Source organism: Tasmannia lanceolata, unplaced genomic scaffold (genome assembly GCF_043159265.1).
Source record: "Tasmannia lanceolata isolate RefF3 unplaced genomic scaffold, GAP_Taslan_0.1 ptg000008l, whole genome shotgun sequence".
In the NCBI taxonomy this organism is placed as follows: domain Eukaryota; kingdom Viridiplantae; phylum Streptophyta; class Magnoliopsida; order Canellales; family Winteraceae; genus Tasmannia; species Tasmannia lanceolata.
The window spans coordinates 30,951,378-30,979,339 of record NW_027518685.1 but is presented as its reverse complement, the minus strand read 5'-3'; the positions used below and the strand labels follow the sequence as shown (position 1 = coordinate 30,979,339).

The window sequence follows — 27,962 nt, the reverse complement described above, 5'->3', positions numbered from 1 at the left end:
AGACACAGGGAGAGAGGACAATCGTGGAGACCACGAAAAGAGAAAGAAGGAAAGGGGAAATTCCACAGAACCCCTTTCTTCTTCTTCTTCAATCGAAATTCTACCCGATCCATGCAGAAATCGAGAGATCGGTCTCATTTTCTTTAATAAATGGTATGTAATTCTCTTCTCCAAGTTTTTTTTTTTGTGTCTTTTAGATTACTCTACTCGATGAAACTTGTTGTTGCTTTTATCAGATTGCTAATAAACTTTTTGAGTCAATTTAGACAGTTTTAGGTCCATTCTGGCCTGGGTCAAAATCTTACCTTCCAAATGTAAAATTTCATAAATTCTATCATACCCAATTGATTAAATCTCAAAAATCTGGTAAAAAAATCTCATTATTTACATTTCAGCTTAAATTGAATTTTCTTTAAGTACATGTTGTGTGTAATTTATGATGGTTGGATTCAAAATGCTTATGTGGGTTGGAAACTGGAATTTACTTGTTCTTAATAATTTTTTTTTTTTTTGGTTTTTTAATTATTTCATGCTTCTCTGACCCTTTACTTAGGTTAATTACTTGCTGGATTGTTTTATGGGGTGAGCCGCGGCGGGATTTATTACCATCTTTTAATCACTATTTTGTAATTGTTACGATTGTTGAAGTATAAATGATTAATAACATTAACTCTAACAGGATAAGCTTTTGGAGTAATGGGTTGTTTCACATTGTATCAGAGCCATTTCCTCACGGCAGGTCCTGGTTTCAAAACCCAACAATTTTTTGATATTAAAAATTCACCTGAATGGCCAATCCAAAAGAGGGGCCACATGTGCCACGGATACGGCCTACCCAAAAGTGAGGGGGAATGTTTAAGTATAAATGATTAAATAACACCAACTCTAACAGTTTAAGATTTTGGGGTAATTGTTTGTTTCACGAGTATGAGTGTGTTTTTGTGTTAGGGATTTTAGTAGTCTGACATTCACGATCTTAGTTTTTGTTGCTAAAATTTAAGTTGGGTGCTATGCACATTTGAATTCTATCATGACCAGAGGCAGTGAGATAAGAGGTCCCATCATCTCTTTGTGTTTGTTCCCCTTTCTTTGTTTATGTGCTTGGGATTGTGGTCCCATCATCTCTTTGTCGTTTGTTACCCTTTCTTTGTTTAGGTGCTTGTGATTGTGGTTACATATCCCGTGGATAACTTTATGTGGTGTTAGAGCCTTTTCTTGACTTGTAGGTGCATGACAGCCATTGATTTTGTTTTTTTGACCGGTAGTTTGAGGGATTACTCAAGGAGGAGAAGGAGAAGATGCTGAGTTTGCAATTCTGAGTGAGTGGTGGACTTGTGGGTGTGAGTAGTGAGCAGTAAAAGTTGTTAGGGAAACAATTTGTAACCAAGGTTTTAAATTTCGGTTTCAGTTTTGGTCGCCACAAAAACAAAAACGTTTTGGTTTCAGTTGGAAATTGCAGCAGAAATCCTGTAAAATCACGAAAACATATGGAAATATATGCAAATGATAGAATTTTAAGACGACACTTGACATTTATAAACTATCACTTAAGAAAGACATACGAAAGACATACATCTATAATCGTTTAACAGCATTGAACCCCTTGTGTTAGTTTAAGTTTGGGAGTGTCCGGAGAGGGGATTTATTAAACTTAATTTTGATGGCTCTAGTCTTCGTAACCCGGGACTGTCCGGTTTTGGGGGAGTACTTAGGGATGAGGAAGGAGTGGTGAAGTGGGCTTTCGCAGAATCGTGGGCTCTATTGGAGTTGCCGACTCTAGTGAGGTGGAAGTTCGGGTGATTCATCAAGCTATCAAATTATTAGTTAGGGAAGACCTAAATCAGGTGGTGGTGGAAGGCAATTCCCTCAATGTTATTCATTGGCTCACCGGCTCTCATATTTTCCCATGGCGCTTTGCGGACTTTGTTAATGAGATAAAAGACATTATGGGTTCCTCTAGTATATCCTTTTGCCACATTAGGAGATCGGCAAATGATGCGGTGGGCAAGTTAGCCAGGAGTGAGGTTCATTTTGAATCTTTTGAGCAATATGACTTTCTCCATCCATGACTTGTCTTTCAGCCTTGCTTTTTTGTAAATAACTTGTATCATTTCGATTTGCGTCTCTCTGTGTATTTTTTGACCCTCGGTTCTTTTAAAGAAATCTTTTACCATTCAAAAAAAAAAAAAAACATCGAACACCTAGTTAACAACATTAAACACCTAGTGACAGGCACTGTCATGCATGTCTGATAATTCAATAATACCACATTCACATGTAATTAATATAGATATTTATACATAATAAATACATCACATTTCACATGCAATTCATTTAAATATAACTATGTACACACTGATATAATATCCTACTAATGCACGCAATATTTAGTTTCGCTGTGTTTTGGTTTCGGTGGGGATGGAAACGAAAAATTTTCAGTCATTTCGTTTCGGTTTCAGTGGAAATTTAAAACCATTAACTAGCCCACTCGGACCCCTTTTTTTAATGGTAATGGACATTTTATTAAAAGCTAAAAAGGACCAAGGTGGTCAAAGTACAAGAAACAATACATATAAAAGAAAGAATGGAAGGAAGTTGTAAGAGAAATATGCGTTGTAAGACAAGTTTGTTTCTAAGGTTGTTAGGTCACATATCTACATTAGGTTTTGAAAGTTAGGCTTCTAGTTTCGCTCTAGATGTGTCCACAACTGACAAGTAAACAAAAATTTGAAAGCGTTAAAGCCCTCGGACTGTATACTTGTATAGCCTGCCAGTCTACTACTCCAAAAGGGCTACCCTATTGAAAACTTGTAAGTATTTTATCTGTAGACTGTTTGTAAATTCTCTTATGTACTTCGGTAAATATGCTTTCAAGTAGTTATTCGCTGTGCATTCCACAGTTTTCTAGTAGTGAATGTTCAAAGTTGTATTCAAGTTGGGATGCTTGTTGTGTGATATATATATATATATATATATATATATATATATATACAGAAAAGTGTTGAGCGCACCATTTTTTTGGTGAGCTTAAGTTGTTATAACGCCTCCCATTCGTTTAAATGTTTGGGTCCCACATACAGGAACCAATGGGAGGCGTTATAACAACTTAAGCGCACCAACAATACACACACACTCACATTGTGGACCATCTTCAACTGTTTACTGCTATTTTGTAAGTTCACTTGTGTGAAACACTAAGGCTAATAGATTTGCCAAATTTTGTTTATCTTGTATTGATAGTGTCTATCGGGTCTTTTTGCGGATGTGTACCTTGTTTTCATCTGTGTCTTGGGGCCTTTCTTATCGTGTTGGTTTTGTTCAGAAAATATTTTTATCTATTAAATGAAAACAACCAAAAAAGTTTAGTTGCTTTCCTTTGTTATATTTGTGACCCCTGCCTTTTACTTGCTATTGTAGGCGGCTCCTATCAACATTGTAGTAGGCTCTCATGTATGGGTTGAAGATAAAGTATTGGCTTGGGTTGACGGAGAGGTTTTCCGGATCAATGGTCACGAGGTCCACGTACATCTTTCTAATGGGAAAACGGTGCGCACATGGACTTTATGCTCTTATTCTCTACCTCACTCTATTCATGAATACACCAATGTAGTGTTTATGAAACAACTACTTTGGGAGCCAAATGATCCTTATGGGGAGTATAAACTTGCTTTTTATTATTTTGGATAAACACTTTTCATATCCATATCCATTTTGTTGTTATCGTTTTGCTTTATCATATTACTGATCCTACGTATCAGCGCGAGTTATAAAAGTTTTTTCGAATGCTATGAGTTTTATTGGGCTATCTCCATTCCTATGCGGCAGCACCATCTCCATTGCCTATCATCAAAGATGGAGCCACAAATTAAATGCTGGTTCTTTTCAGTAGAGTATAGGAAAATTCGCCTTTTTGCATAATATTTTGTGTGATTTTGTTTATGTACTTTGGGAAATATCATGTAAACGAAACACCTAGGATGCGGAAATGCTGCAGCTCAGCGCTAATTGCTGCAGTCGTCTAAGAAGTTCAAGCATTTTTCAAGGTAAATTCTTTTACAAAACGAGGCTATTCTACACATTTGTCCACAATTCTCTTATTCTCATTTGCCCAATTGATGTCTTTGGAGCTTTGCAGCTAGAGAAAGAATCCACTTCCAAAATTGCAAGAACCCACAAGATTAACAATGTAGAAGGATCGACTGTACTACTGACCAATAAGTATATCCATAGGATAAGCCAACAACATACTCGTAGCAGTTACAACCCCAAAAGACTAACCCAGGAGTCAAAGATCTTCATCCCCAATAATCATGCAATTTTGGAAGGAAAAGATGCGGGAATTCCTAAGGGTCATCCAAGAATGATTGTAAAACACAACAGGAGATGATGGAAAAATTTCTGTCAAAAAAGGAAGAGGAACTAAGGGAAGCAAGGGAACAAAGCCAAAGGAGAACATGACTCAGATGAATGCCAAGATAATGGTATGAGAAGTTGCTCTCCTTTCCAAACTAGCTTCAACCGGTTTTCCACTTTGTCTAGGGAAAAAGATCAGATCAGTTCTCCCACCAGGTTTAGATTTCAAAATCCATAGATGTCGCCGAAAGGACAGAGATCTGAGTTAGAGAAAAAGAGATTTTGTTTTCCTTCGAAAATGAATACCGACTGCGGCAACTAGCCAGTTGTGAGCAAGAAATTTCAAATGAACGGGGGTTGAAAGGCTAAAAAGATGGGTGGAAAATTGGAAATATCATTTCCCTTTACAATAACCTAACAATCTTTTGACTAAGTGGATCACGGTGTCTATGCCAGAGATATGCAGAAACAATCTGTGATGACAAGGATGGCAAAGACATAACAATAAGAGAAGATCCATGTTTTTATGAAAGGTGTGGTTATATCATCATATGAGAGCAGCCACACAGGCTCAGTTTTCAACAGATTTTGTCTTCATTCACGAGGTGGCTGCTCTTACATGCAACAGCCCATCTGTGAAATGCCTTATGCAATGGACACTAGCAAATCCCAATTCTTTTTTATGTAGCATATATAAAGAATATTATGAAGAGAATAAGATAGATGGCCCCAAAAGATGATATAGGTAGAGTGGAACATCACCAATAAAAATGCGACCAAAGCCATGATATGGATGAAGACCGAAGAATACCCGCATCACTGTAATGTTTGATATGGGCTCATGCCGGGTACCAATTCAAATCAAATGGTAGAGAATTGACATAACAGTGAAGGCAGTAGGAATAGCTTCAGCCTGGTATGCTTGGTTGAAGCAGTTGGTGATGTCTATGGCTATAAAAAAATTCAACAAGAGCTCATAGAAGTGTCAAATGCTGAGGGATAATGAGGAGGGACATTAGCAAGAAGGCTTTGATTAGCACTACCAAAGTTCCACACTAACTGCCACATGATGAATCTTGACCTGTAATGCAAATTATACTGATTTTTGTGCTGACAATCTCATCTTTGGTTATAGTAGAAGTTTCCTCCGTGCCCATTTTTGTGGTCCTTGTGTTTTTGAAGCTTCATAACTGAGTAACCGAGGAGAACAATAGGAATCGGAGCCAGTAGGGCTAGCAATTAAACCCGTGAAAAAGGGGATCTGCCCCGCCCCAAACGGGGCGGGCGCGGGTATTCCCCGATCTAAGAGGGGATGAGGACGGGGAATGAAAGAATTCCCCGAAGCGGGGAAGGGGCGGGGAGGGGGATTCTTTGGCCCCGCCTTGTAGTCCTCACACAAAATTGAATTTTTCTTTATTAAATTTGGATTTTTCGCTTTTAATTTGGGTAGCCGTCCTTATCATAGCACAAATTCCATTTACGATTCCTAAATTTTACCTAATATCATTCTCAAATGTATTTTTTGTAGAATTTTCTAATAAAAAATCCATTAAACACATTTCCCTGTAGTGCGTGAGGCGGGGATGGGGATTAGATTTTTCCCGCGGTGCAGGGACGGGGAATGCAACATCCGCCCCCGCCCCGCTGCCACCCCTAGGAGCCAGAGGTGGCTTTACGAGAAGACTACTAAGACTTCACTCTCCCATCCTAGGCGTGAAGATATCATTATCATGGTTAGCAACTTTTGATTGATGTCAACTAGGGTTTGCAACTAAACTTGAAGGATCGATAATATTCATCAACCATGTCACATTTATGTTGTTGAAGTTGAGTGAGCAGTTGTAAGCTACGAGCTTCAGGCTCCTACTATCATATTCATTGGGAAGGGAATGGTAGGGCGTATATCTTTGCTAATTTTGGCACTTCTTTTATAGAGTTGTTATTTGGTATGAGAAGCTGGTTTTGAGGTGTCTGCCTTATTTGTTCGAAAAAACAAAGAGAAAAGGTCGGAGATGATGTATATGAAGAAGATGCTAACTCTCTCCTATGGTCAATTGTGTTGTATGCATTTCTAGAATTCTAGTGGCTTAGGGCGCCTCAACTGGGGAATCCTTGTTTGAGAGATTTCTTGCGCCTTAGCGCGTCAGTTGTAATATATTATTGTTGTTGATGATGATGTTGTTGTCATAATTTTAAAACTCCTCCACGTCATCGTGGACTCCCCCGAGTCGACTTCCTTTTTCCCTTGGCTGCGTTCCGTGTTTTGCCACCGGTTTCCGCGTTTTGCCACTGCTTTCCATGTTTTGCCCTACAGATTCAATAAAAACTCATTTGACTCTCTCGAGTTATGACTCTGTCAACTGAGTACTCATCCGCGTCACGCCGAGTCGACTAGGATTTTCTTCAACCACGTTTTGACCCACATCCACATTTTGAAACTCTGGTTGTTGTTGTTATTGAGGGTGAGAGAGATGGCACCATTTAGGCTTCGTGCTTTAGGGTTCCTATGTAAGACCAGAATAATGCATCATATAATTACTATACTTGACAAGAATGCCCTTCTATAGAATTCCCTTTACGATTGGTTGCCTATGAACAACCTAGAAGTTGCATGGACTCAACCTTTTTAAACAAGAAACAATGTACTTTTATGACATCAACATTTGCTTGGTGATATAAACCAACTAATCCATCCACTCTGGGGTTATAGATCCATCCATATTCCAGTTTCCAACGAGTAATGAATGGTTGCTCCTACTAAGCATAATATTATTATTTTAATCACAATAGTGCCACATGTTTCACACTTTGTCTTAAGCATTTGTTCAAGATGGAGTGAAATAGTATAAAACTGGCTTGGCATCAGTGAACAACCTAGAAGTTGCATGGACTCAACCTTTTTAAATGAGAAACAATGTACTTTTATGACATCGACATTTGCTTGGTGATATAAACCAACTAATCCATCCACTCTAGGATTATAGATCCATCCATATTCCAGTTCCAACGAGTGATGAATGGCTGCTCCTACTAAGCATAATATTATTATTTTAATCACAATAGTGCCACATGCTTCACACTTTGTCTTCAGCATTTGTTCAAGATGGAGTGAAATAGTATAAAACTGGCCTGACAGACGAAATCTTCTCAAAATTTTCCCAGGTTCATGTTTTATTTCCATTTGTCAATTTCTATGTTTGTTTAATTCATTTTTTCGAAACACGAATTTGTTTTGCAGAATTCCAAAATGCTCTGGACATATTTTCATAGTAGTGTGATTTGTGATTTGCCTGGATGCTTGTGTACAGGTTGTTGCAAATTTATCGAAGGTGTTCCCAAAGGATACCGAAGCGCCACCTGGAGGCGTAGATGACATGACAAAGCTTTCATATTTGCACGAACCTGGAGTTTTGCAAAATTTGGCCACTAGATACGAATTAAACGAGATCTATGTAAGATATAGGATTTCATCTTCATGGAAGGCTTAAAACTTCCATTTTTTCAAACCCCCTAAACGCCCTTATTAGTATAGGACCTTGCTTAACCCATAGAATGCCTTCTAAAATGGACAAAGTTTAAAACCATCCATTTTAAACCTCCACAAATCTAGGGTTAGGATGATCCTATGGAGATTATTTTTTGGGCACAGCCAATCTAGGATAGGGCCCATCAAATGAATGGCTTGGATCACTCAAACAACATAGGTCCCACTGCATTTCTGGTCGATGGACCAGAAACAGTTTTTTGCGCGCGCGCGCGCGTGTGTGTGTGTGTGTGTGTGTGTGTGTGTGTGTGTTGCAGATCTTCGTGAAATTTTCTGACACTAGTCTCTTACATTATCAGACATACACTGGCAATATTTTGATTGCAATAAATCCGTTTCAAAGGCTGCCTCATCTGTATGATACACACATGATGGAGCAATACAAAGGAGCAACTTTTGGAGAGCTAAGTCCTCATGTTTTTGCTGTTGCTGATGTGGCATACAGGTGATTTACGATTTTTCTGGTCCTTTGTTCATAAACCACAGTTATTGGAGTATTGTTGTATTAATATGTGATCTGTCATAAGGAAATAGGGCAATGATAAATGAAGGGAAGAGCAACTCCATTCTCGTTAGTGGAGAAAGTGGTGCTGGTAAAACTGAAACAACAAAGATGCTCATGAGATATCTCGCATACTTGGGTGGACGATCTGGAATAGAAGGAAGGACAGTTGAACAACAAGTTCTGGAAGTAAGATGAATGAACTGCTTGTCTTGGAAATTGTAAACTTTCTTCTGAAAACCTAATTTGCCGTTCCTAATGTTTTTTCGTGAAAATGAGAAGAAGTACTTGTACTGTTGACTTAATACATGCCGCTTGGTTCTTGTTTTAAATTACAGTCGAATCCAGTTCTTGAAGCATTTGGCAATGCTAAAACTGTTAGAAACAACAACTCAAGGTGAGTTAGTATTTGCTATATTTGGGGTTTTTCTTTAGATGAATTTTATCCCTAGAAAATTCTTCTTTGTATTGCAATTGAAAGAAAGGTTGAAAATTTCGGTAATTTCTGCGGAAATTTAAATTTGGTAAAAAAAAGAAGTAAATTTCAGAACAAAATTTAAAAAATTACATTTTTCCGTAATTTCGGATTTATGTACTTTCGGTGTCGGTCCCAACTGAAATCCGAAATTTCGTTATTTCGGCCGAAATTTAAAACCATGATTGAAAGTGCAACTTAGATATGTATTTGTCTGAAGCATTATTATGATATAATTATTAGTCCATTATGCATTGTTATAAGTTCATTTTATCCAAAGATCTTACTGACTGCCATTTTATGTTCTTCATGACATTACAATGAAGTCGTTTTGGTAAATTTGTTGAGATCCAATTTGACAAGAATGGAAGGATATCTGGAGCAGCTATTAGAACTTACCTGCTTGAAAGATCTCGCGTTTGCCAAGTTTCAGATCCTGAGAGAAACTATCATTGCTTTTACCTTCTTTGTGCAGCACCACCTGAGGTAGTTATGCTCTGCATTGCCACATTCGCTGCATTTTTGCTTGATAATTATCTAGTTTAATGTTGCTAATGCTCATAATTAAATAGCCATTGATTTATTGGAAATTATCATCTTAACTTTGCAGGATATTGAGAAGTATAAGTTGGGGAATCCTAAATCCTTCCATTACCTTAACCAATCTAGTTGCTATGAACTGGATGGAGTAAATGATGCTCATGAATATCTTGCAACCCGGAGGGCTATGGATATAGTTGGAATCAGTGAGCAGGAACAGGTCAGCCTTCCCTGTTAAACCATGGTTTTAAATTTCGGAAAAAATCCAAAATTTCGGAATTTCGGCTGAAATTTTGGGAAAATGTAATTTCTTTCTGAAACTTACTTTTTTTTTTTTCAAGATTACGGCTGAAATTATTGAAATTTTGGCACAATAATGAAATTTGTTTTTTTACTGAATTTCGGCCGAAATTTCGGTTTTGGCTATGTCCAAATCCGAAATTTTAAATTTGAAACCTTGCTGTTAACTCTGCGACGATGTTGGGTACACCATTGTCTAAAACTGTTTCTTGAATTTGTTTCCTCAACTAGCTTTGTAATGGTAATTACTCCTTTCAGGAGGCAATTTTTAGGGTTGTTGCTGCAATTCTTCATATTGGTAATATTGATTTTGCCAAGGGAAAGGAGATAGACTCCTCTGTCATTAAGGATGAGAAGTCTAAGTTCCACCTTAGAATGACATCTGAGCTTCTTATGTATGTTCCCCTTTCTCGTCCACTATTGGCATATGCCATACTATCTTTCAATCTGTGGTTGTTCAAAACCATTAAGATTTTTTGGTTAAATGTCTTTGATAGGTGTGATGCCCAAAGTTTGGAAGATGCACTGATTAAACGTGTAATGGTAACGCCTGAAGAAGTTATAACCAGAACTCTCGATCCTGGTTCTGCATTGGTTAGCAGGGATGGTTTAGCAAAAACAGTATACTCCCGCCTATTTGATTGGTAAGAGTTTTTTTGGGAGATGATCCCCCCCCCACGCCACCCGTAGGATCATGCGCCCCCCTTTTAAAGTGAATTGTGGCAGACTTTAACGCTTTTTGATGTCAAATTACGTAAAAGGGAAGGGGGAGGGGGTTGAAAAAATCATCTCCCATTTTTTTTTTTGGATTGGTAAGAGGTTATATGACACGGAATTGTTTCTTGGATTTCTTATATTCAGTTGCAAAGTCTTTGTCATATATATGGTGATGTAGCAAAATAATAACTTTTTACTATATTTCTACAGGCTGGTGGATAAAATTAATGTTTCAATTGGGCAGGATCCAAACTCAAAGTCGTTGATCGGTGTTCTTGATATTTATGGTTTTGAAAGTTTCAAATGCAATAGGTAAGTCATTAAATGAAGAAAGCAATTTTAACATCATTGTTGCAAAACATTTATTGGTTAATCTTGATATTCATTGGTTAATCTTGATATTCATTGGTTCTACTTTCATACTTTTATGGAAAACAGTTTTGAACAGTTCTGTATTAATTTTACAAATGAGAAGCTGCAACAACATTTTAACCAGGTTAGCTCACTCTGTGAAGTTTCACCACTATTTTAGGGATTCAATTGTTTCGTTTTCTTGGCTTTAACTTCTTGTGATTGTACTGGCAGCATGTCTTCAAAATGGAACAGGAAGAATATACAAGAGAGGAAATCAATTGGAGCTACATAGAATTTGTTGATAACCAAGATGTGCTTGATCTGATTGAGAAGGTTTCTATCTGTTTTTTCTTTTTTGATTTTGAATCGTAGAATATTCTATCTGTTGCTTGATGCATTGTAACTCTTGACATTTTGTATTCATTCAGGAAAATCAGTTGCCTAATTTGGTTGCTTATTGACTGGTTCTGTTAAGAATGCACTTCATAGACGATATCTTTTTTCTAAAATGAGCCATATATCTCAGAAAGATGTTGATTGTGGGCAGTTTCTAGAGTTGTGTAATTGACTAAATATTGCCAGATAAATTTTATCCGGTCTAAAAGAAATGCTAGGAAGAAAATTCTAGGAGCTTGCACTTCTAAAACATATAAGTTTAGATGTCTGTAAGTAATTTTGCTGAGTCACACACCAATAGGAGATTTTCTTACCTAATTCATAGAAGGAATCTATAGCAATGACTTGGATCGTTTTATTCCCTCCCAAATCAACGAACACCAAGCATAAAGTGTTGTTCTAAAGCTTATGTCGGAGTTGATCTGCCTTGATGCCCAAGCTATTGATTGTTGCTTGAATCGCTAAAAGCAATCAAGTTGGGTTGTCATTTTGGGAATTTTAACAAGTGCAAGATAATTAATTCTAAACCTATTCAAGATTATAGTAACCTCATAAACGTAGACATTGCCATCGTGGAACACAACATAATGAAAGATATTGTTCTCGGGAATTTATTGCTCATGTATTATTGTGATAATATTGAGGTTATCACAAAAAACGAAAAAAAAATCGTATTAAATTATATAATTGTATTATTATTGAGATGATATTTTTTAATTTTCAAAATTTTTTTTATTGAGATGATATTGCTATAAATAAATTGAAGATAAATATCACAAAAAAAGAAGAAGAAGTGTCTGTAGCTTCACGACCAAATCTACTTGTCTTCTTCATAACCAAATCCTGAAATACACATATGAATATGTAGACATGATAATATAGCAGAAGATCTGTCTAACATTGGTTTTTTACCCTGGCACACAATTCTGTATCTAGAATTCTAGATAGCTTAGCTGATAGGTTGTCCTTCTCTTGTATGTGTAAAGGGGCTGTTAGTTGGATTTATGCAAGCATCAGATTCACATCGTCTTTATGATTTATGTTGGAATTGCATATTTCTGTCACTTTTTTATGCATCCACCAGGACAATTGACAGATCCTTTTTTTTTTTTTTTTTTGCAGAAACCTGGTGGAATTATTGCACTTCTAGATGAAGCCTGGTATGCTAGTAATGTTACATTTCTTCTGGTTTTGTCCTTGTTTAAATTACTGTATCTTTCAAATGACCTTGATTGTGCATTTTCTATTTACTCTTTGTTCTTTCATATACACAATCTGCTGTTTGTTGGGGATAAAAAGAATTCTTTGCACTTTCTTATCAATATTTATACTGATGATTTTTTGACCATGCAGCATGTTTCCTAGGTCCACACATGAAACATTTGCCCAGAAATTGTATCAGACGTTTAAAAATAACAAGCGTTTTATTAAACCAAAGCTTTCACGTACTGATTTTACAATTTCTCATTATGCCGGGGAGGTAAAATGTCTGCCTCATTTTTGTCTTCCGTTTGTGCCGATACCTTTCTCTTTGCAACTATTCGGATAATTTATTCATATTCTGCAGGTAGAATATCAAGCTGATCAATTTCTTGACAAGAACAAAGATTATGTGGTGGCAGAACATCAAGATTTATTGAATGCTTCTAAATGCTCTTTTGTGGCGGGTTTATTTCCTCCACTCCCGGAGGAGTCATCAAAGTCTTCTAAATTTTCTTCCATTGGGTCACGCTTTAAGGTAATTTTGGTCCTTTTTTTTGTTTCTGAAAAAATGGATGTCGTGATGCTATTGCAGTAGTTAGAAGTTTTTTTTTTGAATGATAAGAGAGAATTCATTGAAATCAAGAAGAGACCAAGAAGGTCCCTTACGATACAAGAAGAAAAGGATCATATAATCTCAACATACATCAAAAGAGAAAAAATCAGCTAAGGGGAAGGAAGTCGAAAAGCTCCACCCCCGCCCTATGTACGCCCTCTCTAGCTAATTTGTCAGCCTCTCCATTAGCTGAACGCCTTATGTGATTGTAGGATATCGAGAAGGAACCAATTATGTCTTGGATTTCGTCGAATAGTTCAGCAAATCTCCACGGAACGTGATGAGCGCTCTTGAGCCACCTAATTACGTTGAGAGAGTCCCCTTCAATCACCACTCTATTCATGGCTTGAACTTAAAACAATTTAATACCATAATGTAAAGCTCAAACTTCTGCCTCATTAGAGTTTGCCACTCCAATTGGACCACTAAATGCCTAAATCACAACACCTTCTTCATTCCTTAGAAGCCCTCCAATACCTGAGGGTCCCAGATTCCCCAAACTCGAGCCATCGAAGTTTAATTTGAGAACCCCTTTGGGAGGAGGGGTCCATGCTTGGATCATTTTAGGGGCATTACTTGAGGCTTTGCACATCTCTCTCCAACCATGCCACAAGTCATGAGCCGAGGTAAATCTAAAAGATTCTAAAGTTTTCACCCAGGATATGGTTAAAGCAATCACCTTATTAAATATGAATTTGGCTCCCTTTGAATAGCCTTTAAAGACCCTAGCATTGCGCTTCTTCCAAATTACCCAAACGGTGGCTAGAAAAGTGACATGCTAAAGGGTCTTCCCTCTCCACTTCCATGGTGCCATAACCCAACTTTCAAAGAGCTCCAGGACGGTTGCCGGGAGCACCCAAGTAACATCAAATCTTCACAATACTTTACTCCATACCTTTGATGCCAACTTGCAGTGCACTAGTAAATGGTCCACTAATTCCCCTGCTTCTAAGCAAAGGGCACTATGATCAATAATCATCATGTTCCTCTCTCAAAGGTAGTCAATGGTCTGGATTCTTTTTAGAATCGCCATCCAACCAAACAAACATACCCTTGGTGGAGTTTGAATGTCCCACACTTTGGCTGCTTTGGAGGTCCCGAGGTTAGGTAGAAGTTAAAATTTTATTTTGGTTAAGGAGTTCAGACTTCAGAGCTGCTTACCTTCTGTGTTTCGCATGTGGTATTTATATTAGGTGTTGATGGCTTGGTTCTTATATAATCTTGTATTTGTTATACTCTTCCTCTTCTATTTCTAAATGAGACTGCCAATAAAAAGATTGAATTCATATTTCTTGTACTTATATCCATTTTAATGTGGTGTTTGAGCTGTAAAAGCCATAGGCCCTCGAGTGTGGCAATCCTCTTTGCAGGCTGAACCTACTAACATAGAGCCTCCTAAAGTCCTAACCTAATTCTCTCCTCGTTGACTGCTTATCACATTTCAATTAACTTGTGTCCTAAATTGTGTATTCTTTTTTAGTTGGAGTTTTGTTTTGCCTACCGGGATAATATTCACCATTTTGATGTTTTCTTTTGGAACTCTAGGGTTGATATTGCCACCCTATTTCATAGCCAATATACTTGCATACACAGGTCGAGTGGAAAAGAGGTAAGAGGAAGAAGACGAAAGGAGAGTGTAGGAGAAAGAGTTATAGTTCATCAATCTCTAATGGGATGTAGGATGAACAGAAAGTAGGAAAAAGAGATTTAGTTCCTCAATCTCTGGTTTTTCCCTTCTTTGTTCTTAGGTAGTTTTAGGCTTTGCTTGTGGGTCTTTCTTCTTATTGGTGCAGGCTCAATTGTGAGTGCAATGGTCTTGTTTTATCTTCTTTCTTTTTCTCTCGTCTCGTAGCTTTTTCATAATTTGATAAAATTCACACTGCTTAATTGCCCAGCTCTCAATTTATGTTCACACTGCTTGTTCTAATATTTTGATGCATGCGAAATTATAAAATTGCAGCTACAACTCCAATCTCTGATGGAGACATTAAACTCGACAGAGCCTCATTACATAAGATGTGTGAAGCCAAATAATGTTCTCAAACCTGCCATTTTTGAGAACTTCAACATCATCCAACAATTACGTTGTGGTGTAAGTATACTGTAGAAAACAATGATGCATCATCTGCTTCACTATTGTATACTGACTTTTATATGGAACTGTTCGAATTCTGGTGTTATTCTAGTAACTAAGTTTTTCCACTACCCTTTTATACTGGTAGGGTGTCCTTGAGGCAATTAGGATAAGCTGTGCTGGATACCCTACTAGACGGACATTTTATGAATTTCTTCACCGTTTTGGTGTTCTTGCTCCAGAAGTTTTAGAAGGAAAGTAAGTCCTCATTTTTCATGTTTGATATGTTTGTCTTCGTTAGAGTATTTTAAATGATAAATTGCATCCTTGTGAATATTGAGTTGAAAGTCTTTTTTGAAATAGATATCGATACTGCTTCATGTGGATTCCTTGTCTTCTTGTGCAGCCTTGATGACAAGATTGCATGTCTAAAGATTCTGGATAAAAAGGGCTTGAAAGGTTATCAGGTAATTTCAGTATTTCCCAAATACTTATTTGCCTGGTGATGCCATTATTTTAGTTGGATATTTCCACTGGTTGACTGGTTTCTGATGGCGTCCGCTTCCGGATAATCCCATAGTGGAGCGGAAGAAGAAGAAATTACAAAATCCAAAACCAAATAGAATTTCCTCACCTTTAACCTACTAAAATGGGTATTCTAAACATCCTTATCTTCGTTGCTAAAAAACAAAGAAATTAGGAAACATAGTCTTTTAAATGGGAAGGTTTCCTAAAAATCCTTTTCTCCTTTATTTTTGGAATTAGAATCTCCACACCAAGAGATGCGGCTGCATCACCCCATGCAGCATGCCTATAGGAAATATTATAATTTTATCTTTGTATTTTTCAGGGAAACTTAATGCCCCTTTCTTCTAATTAAATTTTATTTATATTCTTGCTTCAGCTTTTGCCCCAAGAAAATAATCTCTCTCTCTCTCTCTCTCTCTCTCTCTCTCTCTCTCTCTTTACGTAATAGTACATGGTTGATCTTGACAGATAGGCAAGACAAAGGTCTTCTTGAGAGCTGGCCAGATGGCTGAGCTTGATGCACGAAGAGCTGAGGTGTTGGGACGTGCGGCCAGAACTATTCAGAGACAAATTCGTACATATATAGCTCGCAAGGAGTTCATCTCATTACGCAAGGCTGCAATTCATTTGCAATCTCGTTGCAGAGGTACACCACTTTCACTTTAAAGAATAGTTCTTCTTGATTTCCTTAAGCATGTGATTGGTTTATGTTACTTGAGGTATCGTGTGGTCACAAGTCCTATGACTTACCTAATCAATTTTTAAAGAATTAATCAACTCCAATAATGGTCAATTTGGTTCTTAAGCTTGACTTGGTTGAGTTGATGAAGTCATAAGAAAATAGTTAAAAGGAAAAAATCGCAAAACACGATAGTGTAAATGAAGGGTAAAAAATAATAGATAAATGATCGGGAGAGTAAAGATCCATTGATGCGGTTTATTAGGGTTAGGATGAACAGTGGAAAAGAAAACATAAGTGGAAGTAATGTATAAATAAGGAGGATACATTTTTAAAATCAGTTGGAAACTGCCAATAAACTTCTTCTTTCTACTTTTCAGAAACTCGGTTGAATGTATGAAAACGTTCGGTGAGTCAATGATCAAGTGGGTTAAGGTTTTCAAAATCCAAGACTTGTTGTTTGGTTTCTGATTAAATATCAGGAGTTTCTAGTCCTGACTCCTGAATATTTTATTCATTTGACTGAGCTTGCACCTGAATTACCTTAACATGTACTTTATAAAATGCTCCCGCTAGCCAATCATAGCTACTTCAGATAGTACCTATCTCTGTTATTTTAATTGTAGGAAAAATGGCTTGCAAATTGTATGAGCGTCTCCGACGAGAAGCAGCAGCAGTGAAAATCCAGAAGAATATGCGTCGATATTTTGCGAGGAAATCCTACTCGACATTGCGGTCATCTGCAGTTGTGTTACAGACAGGGTTAAGGACAATGACTGCTCGAAATGTATTTAGATTCAGAAAGCAAACCAAAGCTGCAATCATTATCCAGGTAGATTTGAAAATAAAATCTCCATGCCCACATTTGGCTACCATGAATTTTTTTCCATGATAAATCGATGTCTCCAAGTGGAGACGAGGGTGAAGTGGCTAAAAATCAGGAAACTTGTGTCTCCCAAGTGATGAGAAGTGGCAAAAAATCAGGAAACAAAAGACTACTCAAAATCGGATAGACTTTTTCCTTGTTTTTAGCCACTTCTCGGGCTTATCTCAATCGTGCCCTCTCAAATCTCACTCCTTGTCCCACTGCCGTACTCCTTTCTCACTACTTGGAGACACCAATTTATCATGAAAAAAAATTCCTGACAGCCAGACATGGCCTATACTACATCTGCTCTGTTGCAATTCTATAATATTACAGAATATGAAAGAGCTTCCAGCTTCCTCTATAAAGTTAAACAAGAATGTGTTAATGCTTCTGATATGCTTTAAGTCAGAATCAACATTCCAAAGTTTGACATCTCAAACTTATTTCTTATTAGTGGCTTTAAAAGTTTGTACATTGAGTTGTTTCTTCAGATATCATATTTGTTTGTGGCATGCAGGCTCAATGGCGTTGTTACAGAGCTTATTCATATTATAAGAGTCTGCAAAAAGCGACAATTGTTTATCAATGTGCTTGGAGACAAAGAGTTGCAAGGAGAGAGCTCAGAAATCTCAAAATGGTATTATAAGCTGATTCTGTGGTGTGGCTTTTCTCTGGGTTATTATATATGTAATACTTCATGTGACAAACTTGGGTGAATGATGCCTATTTATGTAAATGTATTCAGGCTGCAAGAGAAACAGGGGCCCTCAAAGAAGCAAAAGACAAGCTTGAAAAGCGCGTGGAGGAACTTACATGGCGTCTGCAGTTGGAGAAACGATTAAGGGTAATGGCTTTTCTCAATCAAGGTTTTATATGCTGGTTTCGGCCACCACGAAACCGAAATATTTCAGTTTCGGTGGAAATTTCGGCCGAAATCATGTAAAAGTAAGGCAAAAATTTTGTGTTTTTTAAAATTTCCACCGGAATGTATAAAATTTCAGTAATTTCAGTGGAAATTTTTGTAATCTCAGTGGAAAACTTTAACATTTCGGTAGAAATTTTGTAAATAAGGGTGAAAAATGAAATTTAGGAATTTCGGTGAAATTTCCGGGAAATCCTGTAAAAATCTGATTCAATGTACTTTCGGTTACGGGTTATTTCGGCCGTAATTTCGGATTTAGGCCGAAATTCAAACCTATGTTCTCGAGTAGGGTTGCAATCGGAAAAGTACCATATTTTTGTTGGGGACTATTATTTTCATCCTTCTTTACTCAGTTATAGATCTTAGTTTTGCTTTAAGTCTAAACACAAGACATCATAGTAACCTGATTTACATCTCTTGTAATTATAGTTGGCTTTGAATGTGCAGACTGATTTGGAGGAGACAAAATCCCAAGAGATCGCTAAACTGCACGATGTTTTACATGCATTGCAACAACAAGTAGAGGAGGCAAACTCAACGCTTATCAAGGAACGAGAGGCAGCTCGAAAAGCTATTGAAGAAGCACCTCCTATCATCAAGGAAACACCTGTTTTGATCCAAGATACAGAAAAAATTGATTCATTAACTTCTGAGATCGAAAACTTCAAGGTAGATCCACAAACTCTTGTTGATCTTTTTTTTTGGTAGGTAAGCTGGGATCGAACTTGCGACCTCACGGTTGAGACACAAAGCCTCAACCATTGAGTTACAGGCCCAACCCCTAGCTTGTTAATCTTAGTCTATTGTATGCAATTATTGTAGCGCTCTTCCATGACCAGGTTCTGCCATTAAGAAAAAGAAAAAGAAATGGTGAACTACAGAATAAATACCCAAACATACATGTACACGACAAGGTTTAAAAACTTACACTCAACTTGGACTTAAGGGGTGATCCAAATCTGATACCACTTGAGACTTGGTGATGCATCTGATCAAGTCAACCATATAAAAGCTAAGAAACAAATTATTTATGGAGTACCATTTCAAACTATTGACGTATTTTATATGGGCTAGGTTCTTGTTCCTAGGATCAAGTCTGCAATATTTTTTAGAAATCTTATGTAGGAGAGGTGCCAAGTTTGGAGTTCCCTGGCACGAGGCCTCCATCATATTAAGTTTCTTTGGACGAGCTTCATGGACGTATATATATTTTTGGATGAACTTCATGGATGTATAGACGCACGCGCGTTCACACACTAGCATTTTTGGCCCATGGTATTCACAGGTGTAAAATGGTGGGCCCCACCTCATGAAAACATGTGTAGAATAGTAGCCCACCTCATTCATTAGTTTGGGTAGAGATGGTAGGCCCAGCCCATCAAATCCTGAGGTGTAAAATGGTGGGCCTCACTCCCATCAAATCTTGAGGTGTAAAATGGTGGCCCATCCTATTCATAGCTTTGGGTGGAGATAGTGGCCCCCAACTATGGGGGTTAAAAATATGGGCCCAAACATAGGTGGAGATGGTGGGCCCTACCCCATAAAAACACTGAATTAAAGAATCCTTGCAGTTTTAGAAAAACTAAACTAATAAATGTGGTTTAGGGAGAGATGGGAGCGATTTTCGGGAGAGGGGGAGAGATTTTAGAGAGAGAATGGAATAGAGGGAGAGATTTTAGGGAGAAAAAGAAGTGGGATCCAAGTTAACCCAAAAAAGTGCTGAATTTTTTGTCATTTGAATTTTAAAGGTGAGATGGGAGATATTGTAGGTAAAGAGGGAGATATTTTAGAGAGAAAATGGAATAGAGGGAGAGATTTTGGAGAAAAGAAAGTGGATGTATTCAAGTTAACACAAGAAAGTAAGGCGACAACACTCAAATTAATGATGGAAGTTCAAGTTTGTAAAGGTGCCAAACTCAAATTGATAGAGGCGAAAACCATTTTTTAGGGGAAAAACTTTTCTAAATTTTTTTTCTTGGAAAAAAGGCGAATGGGAATGGAAAGAAACATGCTTAGTATATATAATAAAAGATAGATAGATAGATAGATTATAAGGAGAGAGAGAGAGAGAGAGAGAGAGAGAGAGAGAGAGAGAGGTTCACCCCCCTCCCCCCAGTAGGATTATGCGCCCCCATTTTAACGTGATTTGACGTCAAAAAGCGTTAAAGTCTGCCCACAATTCCGTTAAAAGGGGGCACATTATCCTATTTGGGGGGGGGGGTGTGAAAAAATCATCTCCACATATATATATATATATATATATATATATATATATAGAGAGAGAGAGAGAGAGAGAGAGAGAGAGGAAATGGTTTTTGCGCAGATAAGCTTATCTGCACTCGAGCACAGAAACAGGGAGGGGCCACATTTTGGGTGGGATCCAAAGCATTCATTTGATGGGCCCTTTCATGGGTAGGGTGTCCACCAAAAATCAGCTCCATTGGAGCGCATAAACCCTTTTCTCATATATATATATATATATATATATATATATATATATATATGTATATATACATACAGAGAGAGAGAGAGGTGTTCCTGCGCAGCTGCTTAGATAAGCTCAGATAGCATATCTAAGCAGCTGCTTCAAAAACTCATGTGGCCCCACATTTTTGGGGTGATCCAAAGCATTTATTTGGAAGGCCCTTCCATGAATAGGGTGTGTACCAAAAATGAGCCCTTTAGGATCATCCTAACCCTGCCATTTGTGGAGGGAAAAATGGTCAGAAACAGAAACAATGTCTGTCCATTTTCCCCTCCACCTTTGATTGGGTTAGGATGATCCTATCGGGCTGATTTTTGGTACACGCCCTATCTATGGAAGGGCCTTTCAAATGAATGCTTTGGATCACCCCAAAAATGTGGGCCACATGAGTTTTTGAAGCAGCTGCTCAGATAAGCTATCTGAGCAGCTGCACAGGAACACTATTCTCACACACACATAGAGAGAGAAAGAGAGAGAGAGAGAGAGAGAGAGAGAGAGAGAGAGAGAGAGAGAGAGAGAGAGAGAGGTTATCATTGAATGCAGGTTCAGTGTTGACATGAAAATACAATATTATTAGAAGTTGCTAATCTGGTATGGTTGGAAATTTTATTAGTTCTATAGCCAATTATTCAGCAGGATTAAGTTGTTGATTTATGAACTTAATCAGTTTTTAATCTTTCTAAACACTAGAATTCCAAACATATCTCGGATCTGACTTAGTGAACTTTTATAACTTCTACAGGCATTGCTACTATCAGAAAGGAAGGTGACAGATGAGGCAAAGCAAGCTTATGGTGTAGCTCAAGGTAAAAATGGGGAAGTTGTGAAAAAGCTTGAAGATGCAGAGGGAAAAGTTGATCAGCTTCAAGATTCTGTGCAAAGGTTCGGCATAGAATTGGAACATGTGGACTTCTTATATCTCATATTTCCAATGATTGATTTATTATAACTATGTGGTTTGGCTGGGAACCTTAACTGAGTTGACTCGACTAACCCCTTCACTCAAGTTATAAAACAGCCCCAGTGCATATGTCTGAGTCAGCCCAGACAGTCTACTTAGCTACAAATCCTGCAACTTGATTTAAATCCAGCGTGATTATGCTACCCCGTGGCTGATTAGTCTGTGAATTTCTTTTTCATGATGGTTTTTTCAACTTTTTAGTTCTTCATAAGTCAAAATTATGATTTTCCAGAGTTGATTTGGCTCATCCTGCAGACAAATCAGACCTGGGTTCAAGTTTACGCCTCAATTTTATCAGATAATATATATACATTATGTAGTGTAATGATAGAATGTATTGGAAAATAATATCTGCATCCCTTGTTTTAATAATGGAGTTCCTCTTTTTAGGTCACACTTTGTAATTAATTGTTAACATCTATTACAATCCCTAAAAAGCTATCAGCAGCAAATATAAATGTGTTTAATAAATTGAGGAGTACCATTATCAAAACATAGGAGTATGGATATCATTTCCCTACCACAGCTACTTCAATAATGCCTTTCCTCTTCACTTTTCTGACCTATTATTAGTTGATTGTATTTATTTTATTTTTTAAAATTCAGGCTTGAAGAGAAACTTTCGAACCTGGAGTCAGAAAATCAGGTACTTCGCCAGCAGGCACTTGCCATTTCACCAACCAGTAAAACTTTTTCTGCACGGCAGAAAACAACCATCGTTCAGGTACCTACGACATAATAGTATACATTTTGTTGAATATCCCACATTTATGTCTAGGATATATGTAATAAATGGGTTTTTTTATTACTTGACAGAGGACTCCTGAGAATGGGAATATTTTATATGGTGAAACAAAGATGGCACCTGTAAGTGGAATCTCTTTGGTATCCAAAATTTACATTTGTTATCCCAAATTAGGAGGCTAATTAACATATGGTGTTCTTTAATCCTCATCATCGAAAATAATATCTCAGGATTTGAGTCAGGCTCTAACTAATCCGAAGGAGCTTGAAGCTGAGGAAAAGCCACAGAAGTCACTTAATGAGAAGCAACAGGTAAAGCCATTGTACTCATCAAGATACTCTATGAACATCTGATATTCCATTTTGGGTCTCAAACATTGGATGGTTCATTTTCATCTGTGATTTATTTCTTGGTGTCTACTCTTTTTGTACAGGAAAACCAGGACTTGCTGATTAAATGCATCTCAAAAGACCTGGGATTCTCTGGAGGAAGACCCATTGCTGCTTGTGTCATTTATAAGTGCCTTCTTCACTGGAGATCATTTGAAGTTGAAAGAACCAGTGTTTTTGATCGCATTATCCAGACAATAGGCTCATCCATAGAGGTACCACAGAACTTTTGGATTCTTTGATTTTGCGTGCAATCATTATATTAGAAAACTACGGTTAGTAGACCTGATCCTTGTTGCCTCACACCATGAAATTCGCATTGCAATCACGCTAGTCTTTCCATTACGCCTATAAATAAATTGGTCTGACACTACATTATGTTTCTAATCTTATACCATGGTTTCGGATTTCGGCCAGGACCGGAATTTATACTGAAACTGAAATTTTAAAAAAATTGGCTGAAATTTTAAGATTCACACCGAAATTTCCACTGATCGGTTTCGGCTGAGACCAAAACCGAAACCGAAATTTCAAACCTTGGTACTATATCCATATTTCACTGATAATTGGTCTTTTTATTTTCAAAAGACTCAGGATAACAACGATCTATTGTCCTACTGGCTATCCAATTCATCCACTTTATTGTTGCTCCTACAACGCACATTGAAAGCGAGTGGGGCTGCTAGCTTGACTCCACAAAGGCGGCGACCATCATCGGCTTCTCTGTTTGGGAGGATGTCTCAGGTTGCAACTGTTTGTCCTTTCAAGAAATGGTTGTCATGTAGGATGCTTCAAGGGCAGTCCCTTATATGTAACTTGCTTGAATATTTTTGTTTATTTTTTTCTTTCATATTCTCTTTTAGGGAATCCGAGCATCACCTCAAAATGCTGGGCTTTCATTTCTAAATGGCCGCATGATTGGTGGACTAGACAACTTACGGCAAGTCGAAGCCAAATATCCTGCTTTGCTGTTTAAACAACAACTTACGGCTTTTCTTGAGAAGATATATGGTATGATAAGAGACAATCTGAAGAAAGAGATCTCACCACTACTTGGATTATGCATCCAGGTAATTGCCAAGCCGAAACTCCCACATGCATTATTTTTATGTAAAATTAGAACTAGGTCAGTGATAATTTTTTTTTTAAATTTCTCAACATGTGTTGACTTGTTTACTGGTATTCCATCATTGCGTGCTTGGACAGGCTCCTAGGACATCCCGGGCAAGTTTGGTGAAAGGATCGCGAGCACAAGCAAATGCTGTGGCTCAACAAGCTTTAATTGCTCACTGGCAAAGCATTGTGAAAAGCCTGAACAATTATTTGAAAACATTGAGAGCCAACTATGTGAGTCACAGTACTGGTAGCCATGGTTTTAAATTTCGTCCGAAATCGGATTTCGGTTGGGACCGAAACCGAAATTTCTCAAAATTTCCTGAAAATTTTATTTTTTTATAAATTTTTTATTATTCTGAAATTTCAGCCGAAATTATCGGAATTTAGGTCGAAATTTGAGAATTAATAAAATAATAATTTTTTATTACCAGATCTCGGCCGAAATTTCGGTTTCGGCCAAGGGCAAAATTGAAATTTAAATCCATGCTGGCAGCATTGACCAGAATTTGCAACCTTCTTAGTATAGCATCATTCTTACACCTGACTTTACAGGTTCCCCCATTCTTAGTACGCAAGGTGTTCACCCAGATATTCTCTTTTATCAATGTGCAACTATTCAACAGGTAAAGGATACTTTTTTCTGGCTTATAGTATTTACTCTCTTACCCATTTGAGTGTTTTAATATTGGCTTTCTTTTCATTTCTGCAGCCTTCTTTTGCGGCGTGAATGTTGCTCATTCAGCAACGGGGAATATGTAAAAGCAGGGCTGGCGGAGTTAGAACACTGGTGCTATGAAGCGACTGAAGAGGTGAGCATCAGTTATGTTGGTTTCATCCTCTGATGTTTAGAAGGGTTTCCTTAAAATTGAAATTTGGTTATATACAGTATGCCGGCTCAGCTTGGGACGAACTCAAACATATCAGGCAGGCAGTAGGATTCCTGGTATAATCCATTTCTCTGGTTTCCAAGTTCCTTTAAATTTTTGATATTCAAAGAAAAAGTTCCTTTAAATTGTGTGTGTATGCATGTGTTTATGTATCTTTCTCTGTAAATGTGTATGTACACACACACATAGGCTCTATGAAATGAATGCTTTGGATCATCCAAACAATCTGGGCCCCCTATGTTAGTGAGGTCTAGCTCATATAAGCTTATATGAGCTCTAGCTCACGAACATTTTCCCCATATATATATATATATATATATATATATATATATATATATATATATATATATATATATAGAGAGAGAGAGAGAGAGAGAGAGAGAGAGAGAGAGAGAGAGAGAGAGAGAGAGAGAGAAGAGTTCGTACTCCCTAGAGTAGATAACTTATCTATAGGCTTAAAATACAGTGGGGGCCGCATTGTTTGGGTGATCCAAAGCATTCATTTGATGGGCCCTCACATAGATTAAGTGTGCCCAAAAAATCAGCTCCATAGGACCATACCAACACTTCGATTTGTGGTGGTAAAAACTGGACAGATTTGTGAAGGTTTATATATATATATATATATATATATATATATATATATATATATATATATATATATAGGAAATGGTTTGTGTGCAGCTGCACAGATAGCTTATCTGTGCATGGCTGCCACAAACCATGGGGGGTGGGGGGGGGCATTTTTGGAGGGATCCAAAGCATTCTTTTGGAAGGCCCTTCCATGGATAGGCTGTGTACCAAAAATCAGCCCTATAGGATCATCCTAACCCAATCAAAGTTGGAGGGGGGAAATGGACAGACACTGCCCATTTTTTCCCTCCACAAATGGCAGGGTTAGGATGATCCTATAAGGCTGATTTTTGGTACACACCCTATCCATGGAAGGGCCTTCCAAATGAGTGTTTTAGATCCCTCCAAAAATGTGGGCCCCCATGGTTTGTGGCAGCCATGCACAGATAAGCTATCTGTGCAGCTGCACACAAACCATTTCCTCATATATATATAGGGAAAAATGTTTCTGGTCCGTCGGACCAGATAAATTATCTGTTTCGTCGTCCAGAAATAGAGTGGGCCCACATTGTTTTGGTGATGCAAACCATTCATGTGATGGGGCCTGACATAGGTAGGGTGTGCCCAAAACATATCTACATAGGATCATCCTAACCCTTCAATTTATGGAGGTTAAAATGGACGGATTTAAAGCTCCTCAAATCTGTCCATTTTAAAACTCAACAAATCGAAGGGTTAGGATGATCCTATGGAGATGAAATTTTGGGCACACCCTATCTATGTCAGGGCCCGTCCGATGAATGGTTTGGATCACCAAAACAATGTGGGCCCACCCTATTTCTGGTCGATGGACCAGATAACTTGTCTGGTCCAACGCACATTCAGGTCATTCATCAAAAGAGGGAGAGAGAGTTGCTTATTCTCACTTGTTTTCCAACATTCAGGTCATTCATCAAAAGCCAAAAAAGACATTAAATGAAATAACAAACGATCTTTGCCCGGTGAGTGGTTCTTCCCTTATAACTTCAACTCCCATCTCACAAGTTGTTACGATTTCCATTTCTTCCAGATTGAACTTAATTTAATTTTTGCCAATGCTTTCAGGTGCTCAGCATACAGCAATTATACAGGATCAGTACAATGTACTGGGATGACAAATATGGCACACACAGTGTGTCTTCAGAAGTAAGTTCAAATCAGTTAATTGATACTGTTAGATCATTTTTTGTAAAGATTGAGATTCTAATCTGTTTATGAATCTCCAATTGTTCTCATCTATCCTGGCGTTTCCCCACTTCCCAACTCCCATTTCATGAGTTTTATGATTGGATGGGCAAATTTCATTTGCGCAATTATATTTGCCAAAGCTGTTGTTTCCACTGGGTAGAACATTGACCACTTTTTTTGTGGTAGGTTATTTCAAATATGAGAGTTCTGATGACAGAGGACTCGAACAATGCTGTCAGCAGTTCCTTTTTGTTGGACGACGATTCTAGGTAATGTTTGTAACATTCACACATGATCGATAACCGAGGTTTAAATTTTCGGTTTCGGCCTCAGCTGAAATTGAAATTTCGACCAAAATACCGAAATTTGATAAAAAATAAATTCATAAAAATCTGAAATTTTAGGTTGAAATTTCGGAAAATTTAGTAATTTCGGCCCAATTTTCGGCTAGAATTTAAGATTCCAAAAAAAAAAAAAAAAAACTTCTAGCTGGAATTTCAGAATTTCTGCCGAAATCCGGAACTGACACAGATTTAAGGTACTTTCGGTGTCGGTCCCAGCCGAAATCCGAAATTTTGGTATTTTGGCCGAAATTTCAAACCATGTCTATAATAAGGATTCCAATTTTCTCTGTTCCATTACTCTTCCATATGAACTCTCGTAACTCATGTTCTTTTTCCAATGCAGCATACCCTTTTCTGTGGATGACATCTCCAAATCAATGCAACAGATAGAAATATCCGACGTTGACCCTCCACCTCTGATTCGTGAAAATTCAGGGTTTGTTTTCTTGTTACAACGTGCTGAATGATCTTCCTAAATTATCCATGGTATAATCCAAAGCTCTCCTGGGCCTATCTGGCTATCTAGACAGTTTTCCAAACCTCTTCAATTCAACTTCGCATCTCTGTGCGTATAATATCGTTCTCCTTGAATGTCTGTAAGACCCAGGTTAGCCAGACATAGGTCAACGCATATTAGCAGTGCTCAATGTGATCCTGCCATCCATACTTGTATTATATCACTCAGTTCTCCACCAAATTAGCAGTCTAGAGCTCAACCTACCTAGAACCATTTGAAGAAAAAAAAAAAAAAAAACCCCTACCTAGACACTTTCTTTGTTTCTCCATTCTATATTTGGATTGATTAATTTTTTTCTGTCCCTGGCTGTGCGTGTAATGTGTTAGTCAGATGCCCCTCGGAGTCTGTTTCCGTGCACCTTTTTTAAATAGATTTGCACAATGTGAAGTCCATTAGTGGGTGTTCGGACACCCACTTGTTGTTGCAGTTTGTCTAGCACTTTGTATGTAATTCAATGTATGGAGGGGCCATCCCATATTTTTTTTGGGTATTTTGAAGCAATTTGTATGTGATAATGTGTATAAATTCATTTTGTTTAGAGTTTTGTCCCAATAGTCCCTGTAGTTAACATTGTTGGACAAAATGATAGTGTTTGTAGTCTTTGTTGCTGCCTTAAAATTTAAAATGAATGGAGCTTATATTACCAGTTA

General features: G+C 37.7%; 1 protein-coding gene across 3 annotated transcripts; it reads left to right on the top strand.

Moving 5' to 3' along the window:
* The first annotated feature begins 15 nt into the window (after positions 1–15).
* Positions 16–27,962, top strand: LOC143885171 (myosin-17-like). 3 transcript variants are annotated; one of them, XM_077389206.1, is made up of 39 exons: positions 16–153; positions 3,418–3,546; positions 7,662–7,805; positions 8,197–8,342; positions 8,432–8,588; positions 8,738–8,796; positions 9,201–9,360; positions 9,485–9,634; positions 9,973–10,109; positions 10,212–10,358; positions 10,642–10,743; positions 10,870–10,927; positions 11,017–11,118; positions 12,304–12,341; positions 12,535–12,661; positions 12,749–12,919; positions 14,958–15,089; positions 15,220–15,329; positions 15,478–15,538; positions 16,068–16,245; positions 16,905–17,110; positions 17,664–17,783; positions 17,892–17,990; positions 18,516–18,737; positions 21,296–21,435; positions 22,121–22,238; positions 22,331–22,381; positions 22,490–22,570; positions 22,693–22,863; positions 23,237–23,392; positions 23,512–23,718; positions 23,855–23,995; positions 24,317–24,387; positions 24,474–24,573; positions 24,651–24,707; positions 26,169–26,225; positions 26,329–26,409; positions 26,638–26,720; positions 27,139–27,962. In XM_077389206.1, the coding sequence occupies exons 1-39, from the start codon at positions 151–153 to the stop codon at positions 27,260–27,262; spliced, it is 4,596 nt and encodes a 1,531-aa protein (XP_077245321.1). In that variant the 5' UTR covers positions 16–150; the 3' UTR covers positions 27,263–27,962. The 3 variants fall into 3 exon arrangements, with proteins under 3 accessions (XP_077245321.1, XP_077245322.1, XP_077245323.1); XM_077389207.1 differs by lacking the exons at positions 16–153; positions 3,418–3,546; positions 7,662–7,805 and having other exon boundaries at positions 8,210–8,342; positions 8,425–8,588; XM_077389208.1 differs by lacking the exons at positions 16–153; positions 3,418–3,546; positions 7,662–7,805 and having other exon boundaries at positions 8,211–8,342; positions 8,425–8,620.

Coding starts and splice junctions, on each gene's coding strand:
- LOC143885171 (XM_077389206.1), top strand. Junction 15,090..15,219: donor TCCAACAATTACGTTGTGGT/GTAAGTATACTG, acceptor TTATACTGGTAG/GGTGTCCTTGAGGCAATTAG. Junction 23,996..24,316: donor AAACATTGAGAGCCAACTAT/GTGAGTCACAGT, acceptor CTGACTTTACAG/GTTCCCCCATTCTTAGTACG.